A 9,266-nucleotide genomic window follows, 5' to 3' on the forward strand; every position below is an offset into this window, starting at 1 on the left:
AGAGAGAGAGGGGCACTGAGAGATCGGAGACAGGGAGAGAGAGAGAGAGACCCACTGAGAGATCGGAGACAGGGGGGTGGGGGGAGAGAGAGAGAGAGAGAGACCCACTGAGAGATCGGAGACAGGGGGGTGGGGGAGAGAGAGAGAGAGAGAAACCCACTGAGAGATCGGAGACAGGGAGAGAGAGAGAGAGACCCACTGAGAGATCGGACTCAGGGAGAGAGATAGAGAGAGAGAGACCCACTGAGAGATCGGAGACAGGGAGAGAGAGAGAGACCCACTGAGAGATCGGAGACAGGGAGAGAGAGAGAGAGACCCACTGAGAGATCGGAGACAGGGAGAGAGAGAGAGAGACCCACTGAGAGATCGGAGACAGGGAGAGAGAGAGAGAGAGAGAGAGACCCACTGAGAGATCGGAGACAGGGGGGTGGGGGGAGAGAGAGAGAGAGAGACCCACTGAGAGATCGGAGACAGGGGGGTGGGGGGGGGAGAGAGAGAGAGAGAAACCCACTGAGAGATCGGAGACAGGGAGAGAGAGAGAGAGACCCACTGAGAGATCGGACTCAGGGAGAGAGATAGAGAGAGAGAGACCCACTGAGAGATCGGAGACAGGGAGAGAGAGAGAGAGAGAGAGACCCACTGAGAGATCGGAGACAGGGAGAGAGAGAGAGAGAGACCCACTGAGAGATCGGAGACAGGGAGAGAGAGAGAGAGACCCACTGAGAGATCGGAGACAGGGGGGTGGGGGGAGAGAGAGAGAGAGGGGCACTGAGAGATCGGAGACAGGGAGAGAGAGAGAGAGACCCACTGAGAGATCGGACTCAGGGAGAGAGAGAGAGAGAGAGACCCACTGAGAGATCGGAGTCAGGGAGAGAGAGAGAGAGACCCACTGAGGTTCGGAGACAGGGAGAGGGAGAGAGAGAGAGAGAGAGAGACCCACTGAGTGATCGGAGTCAGGGAGAGAGAGAGAGAGACCCACTGAGTGATCGGAGACAGGGAGAGGGAGAGAGAGACCCACTGAGGTTCGGAGACTGGGAGAGAGAGAGAGAGACCCACTGAGAGATCGGAGTCAGGGAGAGGGAGAGAGAGACCCACTGAGGTTCGGAGACTGGGAGAGAGAGAGAGAGACCCACTGAGAGATCGGAGACAGGGCGGGAGAGAGAGACCCACTGAGGTTCGGAGACTGGGAGAGGGAGAAACCCACAGACACAGTGTCAGTCATTAGATTCAGGCTGAGAACTAAAGGGCTATCGTTAATGAGGAACACTAATTACACTTTCAGATTGAACAGTCACAGGAATTGGGTTTATTTTTTAAAAAAAAATAAGGTGGCTTTAATTCTGAAATCAAGTGAAGAGATTGAGGGGGTGGACAAGAGTTTTGTTATTTTTAAGTAGGGTTGAATTCTCTGTTGTAAATCACCTTTGAGATCATCGCCCCCCGAGCCAAGCTTCGAATCTGAACAGCTGTATCCCTTCTCCTTCCCCTGAAAATGGATAGGTCGGAAACCGGGCGAGCAAATTCCTCCGGAGTCGCTGTCCCGGACAACGGATCCAGAGGGACCGTCGGAAACCTGTCCGGTAAGGAGCGGTCAGCGCGCACCGTGGGTACAATGGACACTGCAGCTGAAACCGCAGGGACTCCGAGTGGGAACTATTCTGTTTTAAAGGGACAGTGCAGCGAAACGCCGGGGCTGGGGATTGGAGGGAACAAACAGCGAATAGTTTAACGCATATATTGGAAGAAATAGGCGAGAGGGCCAAAGCCTGAGACACTGTTGCAGGGAATTAAATTCTTTCTCCCCCTCTTTCCACAGATGCAAGGTTTCTGCTGCCTGTTTCAGATTTCCAGTATCCACAGTGTTCTATTTTTCTCCAATAAATCAGACTATTATTTGAAAAAGGATTATGCAGGGGTTACAGGGAGTAGGCATGAGAAGGCACTCAGTCATGAAGCTTATTTGGAGAACCGGTGCAGATATGATGGGCCCAATGGCCTCCTCCAACTTGTGCATCAGCCTCTGTGACATACAAGGCCCCCAGATTGAACTCGTGTAGAATGAAAGCAGAGACCGTTAGAAACATCAGATAAAGAAAGTGCTTGCCAACCTCAGCCCTTTACTGTCAGGAAGGTGCTTTTGCAGCACAATCACTGATGTAAGGTAGAAGGACCACTGTAACAGCAGGTAATTTGTCTCAGTATCGAAATTGGCCAGGAAAAGTTTCCCTCACTTTTCTCTAAAATGGGATCTTCTATCGTTATCTGAGAAGGATCTAGCTGCTTTGTGAAGGGGCATCCTGTACCAGGCAGCAGATTTACGCATGAGCACTTGGGAGAGCAGTTAAGAATTTTTGTCGTACTCAAGTTACACTTTTATTACAGCATTCTGCTCAAAGTTTGTTTAAACACTTGTTTTTTTGTCTGACTGTCAATGTATGTATATCTGTCTCAATATGTGTGCAGAGAGAGGTACTCATGTCTGATTCTGCATGAGTAGGTATAGTTGACTGTATAGTTGTATGGCTACCTATAGGAAATTTCTTGCGAATATGTATATGTATAGAAATGTTTGAAAGAGTCTGAATGTATATCTACAGGAGCATGTGGAAGTGTATATAAATATAGGTATGTTTGGAAGGATTTGTGAGTTTTTCTGTAAGTCTGCATGAATAGAGTCAAACATCACAGAAACAGCCCCTTCGGGCCAACCAGTCCCTGTTGAACAAAATCCCAAACTAAACTAGTCCCACTTATCTGCCTTTGGCCCATGTCCCTTCAAACATTTCTTATTCATGTACAGTGCTTATCTAAATGTCTTTTAAATATTGTAACTGTACTCAGTTCCTCTGGAAGTTCATTTCACACACTCTGTTAAAACAAATTGCCCTCATGTCTTTTTTAAATCTTTCTCCTCTCATCTTATCTGTCGGATGTGTGTAAAGCTCTGTGTGTATATTTATAGGGGTGTTTGTAAAGTTCTGTGTGTATGTCTGTAGGGGTGTGTGTATATCTACAGGGATGTGTGTAAAGGTCTGCTTGTATATCTATAGTGGTGTGTGTAAAGGTCTGTGTGTATATCTGCAGGGGTGTGTGTAAAGGTTTGTATTTTTCTATAGGGTGTGTAAATGTCTGTGTGTACATCTATAGGGATGTGTATGTAAGAGTGTGTGTAAACGTTTTTTTATAGGGTGTGTGTAAACATCTGTGAATGTATTTGAAGGAGTGTATGTAAAGGTTTGTGTGTATATTTGTAAGAGTGTGTAGATGAAATACAACAACATTATAAAGGCAAATCTGTGATTTCATTAAGTAGAGCAAACTGAAAATGTAATGGAATTTGAGTAATGTTAGAGATTGGTTTAGATTAATAAGCTCATCTTGTATACAAATGCTTTGATGTTTTTGAGAGAGGAACAGTGACTTCTTTCCAGGAATGAGCAGTCTTCTCAAAAGGTATCCCATTCTCCACTGGATGGGGTTCCACCAGGTTTTTTAGATTAGATTACCTACAGTGTGGAAACAGGCCCTTCGGCCCAACAAGTCCACACCGACCCTCTGAAGAGAACCCACCCCCCTATATTTACCCCTGACTAATCTACCTAACAGTACGGGCAATTTAGCATGTCCAATTCACCTGACCTGCACATCTTTGGACTATGGGAGGAAACCGGAGCATCCAGAGGAAACCCACGCAGACACGGGGAGAATGTGCACACTCCACACAGACAGTTGCCCGAGACGGGAATTGAACCCAGGTCTCTTAGCGCTGTGAGGCAGCAGTGCTAACTACTGGGCCACCATGCCGTTTTAAAACAACCTTACACTTAGGATCGACCATCAAAAACAGGGAAAACAAAGAGCTTAGTAAATGATGTAGAACATCTCACTAAGATGGAAAGATGCAGTTAGTTCTGTCATTCATGAGATGAAAAACTCCGATGACTATGATTATACCTCATACTTATGTGATGACACAATGGCTTTAAGAGGTGTACTTTGTTTTCTTTTAGATTAGATTAGATTAGATTAGATTACTTACAGTATGGAAACAGGCCCTTCGGCCCAACAAGTCCACACCGCCCCGCCGAAGCGCAACCCACCCATACCCCTACATTTACCCCTTAGCTAACACTACGGGCAATTTAGCATGGCCAATTCACCTGACCTGCACATCTTTGGACTGTGGGAGGAAACCGGAGCATCCAGAGGAAACCCACGCAGACACGGGGAGAACGTGCAAACTCCACACAGTCAGTCGCCTGAGGCGGGAACTGAACCCGGGTCTCTGGCGCTGTGAGGCAGCAGTGCTAACCACTGTGCCACCGTGCCGCCCAGCTTTTATGAAGAAAGTTGAGGGACTGAGCAGTCTGGTCCAAAGCCAATAAAGTAAACAACTTGTGAGGCCTTGAGTTTTATTTCAAAATAGAAACAGCCTGAATGGGTGGGGCCAATCTCCCACAGAACCAGGATTTTTGTTTTAGCTTTCAGCAATTGCTGGCATCTTGAAGTTGGGTGTGGAAGCTCTAATTCATCTCTCTGTTACAGCTAAAAGCAGGGATTCTCTTCCTGCTGCTCGAATTGCGTGTGAGCCAACCTGTTTTACTGAATTTGCCTTTTCCAAGGGTGTGTTAATGGGATGTTACCATTACTGTCGAACAGTAGTAGTTAGTGTATGTATACACTATAATTTTGTTAAGCATTTCAATAGAGTTACAGTTAAACCAATTCTTTTGTTTCATTTATATTTTGTCTGTATTTTAATTATAGTGTATGAATAAAGTGTGTTTTGTTTCAAAACTGGTCATTTGACCAATCAAATTGCATTCAGAACACCACGTCTTACACTTACCTTTAAAATAAAAAAAAAGTTAGGGGCTTGACTATCCTCTTAACATATTTAGAGAGGGTTTGATCTAGTCCATAATACTTAACCAATTTTTGTTGACAAAATTAGCTCACAAATTTCTCAAACTTGTATATAGAGTTCTGTGGGTTCACTGTAAAAATACAATGTACTGTACTATTTGCTGATGAGCTTGTGAGACTGCCGAAGATTCCTCATAGATCCACCAGGATCTACTGCCCTTTCAGTACAGCCAGAGTAAAGAGGGGGAAGATGCCAATTTGTGCCTACGAACAGCGTTCTCCCTGTGGAACACTGATTACGTAGCATCTCAGAAGCAAACTGCACATAAACAGTAACTCTCAGACACAAACAGCACATTTACTAAAACTCAAGGGAGAGGAGAAGAATCATGCCTTTAGATTATTAAATGAATTTAATGCAGCAATCATCCAATGCCATACCTGTAGCCAATTTCCTGGGGAAACATTCTGTACCCGTGAGCTTAGCTTCAGAACAATAAGCTTGATGTGACTAAAGCTACTGTAAAGGGAAATGCCTGTTTTTCTCCATCTTTGTCTGTCTTTCAGGTTCTGACCAGTTTACACCATACACCAATGTCATTATGCCAAGTGTGTTTGGGGTCATCAGCTGTTTGGGGATCACAGGCAATTGTATCGTCATCTACACTATTGTCAAGAAGACCAAGTTCAGGTGTAAGCACACAGTACCCGACATCTTTATCTTCAACCTGTCGTTAGTGGACCTGTTGTTTCTTCTAGGGATGCCCTTCCTCATCCATCAACTTGTTGGAAATGGAACTTGGCATTTTGGAGCTGCTTTGTGCACCGTCATAACAACCCTGGACAGCCATAGCCAGATCACCAGCACCTACATATTGACTGTGATGAGCTTTGATCGTTACTTGGCCACAGTTCACCCACTGAAATCCACCTCTATGCGTACACCGTCTGTTGCAACCTTTGTGATCTGCTTGGTTTGGTTAATGTCCTTCTTGACCATCATCCCAGTATGGCTCTACACAGGACTAATGCCATTGCCAGATGGCACGGTTGGTTGTGCCTTACTTCTGCCCAATCCAACCACTGATGTCTATTGGTTTACCCTTTACCAATTCATGGTTGCCTTTGCCATCCCTCTGGTTGTTATCTGTGTTATTTACTTCAAGATTCTTCAGCACATGTCCACGAGTGTGGCCCCACTACCCCAAAGAAGCCTCCAATTGCGAACTAGGAAGGTCACCCGCATGGCAGTGGCCATCTGCTCAACCTTCTTCCTATGTTGGGGACCCTACTATATCTTTCAACTGGCCCACCTGAGCATTGAAAAGCCAAGTCTCGCCTTCTTCTACACGTACAATTTTGCCATCAGCTTGGGCTACGCCAACAGCTGCATCAACCCTTTTTTGTACATCGCCCTGAGTGAGACCTTCAAACGCCAGTTTCTGATGACCGTCCGCCCTGCCCATCAGCAGTTCCGGGTGAACAACAGTGTGGCGGAAGGGAGCCTGTCCATCAAACTTTCCAGTGAGCCAACACACCAAATGCGTTTCATGAGTCGGCTCTCGCCGAACTCTTTGCCTGCTCCAGATGCAGTTCACTGAAGGTTGGTCGATGTCCTGTTTTAGAGATGCCAAGGAGATTTCTTGCCTCCATTTGCTCACGGTAAAGCCACAGCCTAAAGTGAGAGAAGTGACGTCTCACTGTGAATAACAAAAAGGGCAAAATGAGCGCAAGGCATACAAGGAACTTTCCGGAACTGCTGCCAGAACACATCTTGTGTTGCTTTTCTGGGAATATAGTGGAATTCCACATGGATTGTAAATTAGCTCCTCGTTTGGAAACAGGAACAACTCTGAGGAGTTTCCCACATTGGTTTCTTCAACTACAACGTCCTCCCTCACTCCCCATCACGCATATTAACTGCCCCTACCCCCACCCTAACCCACCCCACCCAATCACTACAATTTGAGCACGGATAAAGGCTTTGACTGGATTCGCCTGAGGGATAGAATTGGACCATTTAAACTGTGGCGCACGCATTGACGGATTTGAGGTGGAGGTGGGGTCTACTGATTTCCTGATAGCAAATGGACATTTCAAATCATGTGAATGCTAATATAATGGCCTACAGCATAGTGAAAGATGTGAACATAGCCCAGTCCACCACACAAACCAACTTCCCTTCCATTGACTTCATCCATATTTCCCACTGCCCCAGGAAAGCAACCAACATAGTGAAAGCCACCTTTCACCCTCAATACACTCTCTTCCACCCTCTTCCTTCAGGCAGAAGATATTAAAATTTGTACACATATACAAACAGATTCAAGAACGGCTTCTTCCCTGCTGTTATCAGACATTTGAATGGAAAGTCTTTAATGTTAATGTTGGTCTCTCTCTCTCTCTCTCTCTCTCTCGCTGTGCACCTTCTTGGCAGCTATAACACTGTATCCTGTACCCTGTTCTGTTACCCTGGTTCACTTGTATGGTATGATCTGCCTGTAAAGCACATAAGACAGCACTTTTCACTGTAGCCAGTACACTGGACAGCAATAAATCAAATCAGATATACCATATTTTGGAAGCTGAATACTGAAAGATTTGTCAGTAACAGACCGATGGTGCAGTCCAGGTGAAACATCATAGTTGGCAGTGAGACCATAGGACCATAAGGTATAGGAGCTGAATTAGGCCATCCAGCCCATTGAGTCTGCTCCACTATTTGATCATGGCTGATATGTTTCTCAACCTCATTCTCCCATCTTCTCCGTGTAACCCTTGATTTCCCTAGCAATCAAGACCTTATCAATCTCTGTTTTAAAAACACTCAATGTCTTGGCTTCCACTGCCCTCTGTGGCAATCAGTTCCACAGAGTCCCAATCCTCTGGCTGAAGAAATTCCTCCTCATCTCAGTTCTAAAGGGTTGTCCTTTTACTCTGAGGCCGTGTCCTTGGGATCGAGTTTCTGTGCCCACTCTATCCAGTCCTCTCAGTATTGGGTAAGTTTCAATCAGATGCCCCCTCAACCTTCTAAACTCCATCAAGTACAGACCCAGAGACCTCAACCACTCCTTTTACAACAAGTCCTTCATTCCTAGTATCATTCTTATAAATGTCCCGAGCAGTCCCTCCATTACCAGCACATCCTTCCTTAGACACGGGGCTCAAAACTGCTCACAATATTTCAAATGCAGTCTGACCAGAGCCTTCTATAGCCTCAGCAATACATCTTTGCTCTTGTATTCTTGCCCTCTCAAAATAAATGTTAACATTGCATTTGCCTTCCTCCCTGCTAATTGAACCTGTCTGTTAACCTTAAGAGGGGTGGCATGGTGGCTCAGTGGTTAGCACTTCTGCCTCACACAGCCAGGGACCTGAGTTTGATTCCAACCTCAGGCAACTGTCTGTGTGAAGTTGCACATTCTCCCTGTGCCTGCGTGGGTTTCCTCCGTGTGCTCCGGTTTCCTCACACAATCCAAAGATGTGCAGGTTAGGTGAAATGGCCATGCTAAATTGCCCATAGTGTTCAGGGATGTGTAGGTTGAGTGCATTAGTCAGGTTTAAATATAGGGGAATGGGTCTGGGTGGGTTACTCTTCAAAGGGTCAGTGTGGACTCGTTGGGCTGAAGGGCCTGTTTCCGCACTGTAGGGATTCTATGAAGAATCCTGAACAAGGACTCCCAAGTCCCTTTATGCTTTGGCTTTCTGAAGCCTTTCCCCAGTTAAAAAGCCATAACTAACCGAATATGAAACAGTAAGATTTACTGTAACAACATCCGTTGGCCAGAAAGGTTTTCATGAGCTTTTTGCTGTGGAATCCAACTCATGGTACTCATGGTGGGCTGTAAAAAGCCATAGATTGGCACAGCAGAGAAGGAGGCCATTTGGCCCATCAAGTCTATGAAATGGAATGTGGGCTCAAATTGTGTTATGTATCCTGGTCATTACGGTCAATAAACTATGGGACTATCAACCACAATAGGTCCCACAAATGCCCAGCAATCCATCACATTGCAGCATTCAGCCTTGTGGCTGATTGGGAAGCTGTGGTTTATAATTAACCCAAAGCAGGTCTAAATCCTCACCATTTCATTTCAGGAACCTTCATTGGAGTGTTACATAACAATTAAAAGGTTATTTATAGAATGTTTACATTTGTTCTTTTTCTGACCATTGAAACTCTAGGTAAATTCTATCTAATTCATGATCATTCTGTACTGTCTGTGTTATCTCCACAACAGAAAATTAGTAAGGCTGATGAAGAAGATTTTCCCACTTGAAATCCATACTAACCATTCCTTATTAGATGTTTCTCAGCTCCAAAACTTTCAATTTTCCTCCAGCATCTTCTGCCTTTTAGAGTCATCCAGCATAGAAACAGGCCCTTCAGCCTAACATGT

At 45.4% G+C, this 9,266-nt stretch overlaps 1 protein-coding gene across 1 annotated transcript; it reads left to right on the plus strand.

The window, feature by feature from the left end:
* Positions 1–1,265: 1,265 nt before the first annotated feature.
* LOC122562007 (melanin-concentrating hormone receptor 1-like) lies at positions 1,266–7,231 on the plus strand. The gene is made up of 2 exons (XM_043714388.2): positions 1,266–1,580; positions 5,434–7,231. The coding sequence occupies exons 1-2, from the start codon at positions 1,493–1,495 to the stop codon at positions 6,465–6,467; spliced, it is 1,122 nt and encodes a 373-aa protein (XP_043570323.2). The 5' UTR covers positions 1,266–1,492; the 3' UTR covers positions 6,468–7,231.
* The last annotated feature ends 2,035 nt before the right edge of the window (positions 7,232–9,266 follow it).

This window comes from Chiloscyllium plagiosum, unplaced genomic scaffold (genome assembly GCF_037043375.1).
Source record: "Chiloscyllium plagiosum isolate Xiang-an unplaced genomic scaffold, Cpla_swu_hap1 HiC_scaffold_25, whole genome shotgun sequence".
NCBI lineage: Eukaryota > Metazoa > Chordata > Chondrichthyes > Orectolobiformes > Hemiscylliidae > Chiloscyllium > Chiloscyllium plagiosum.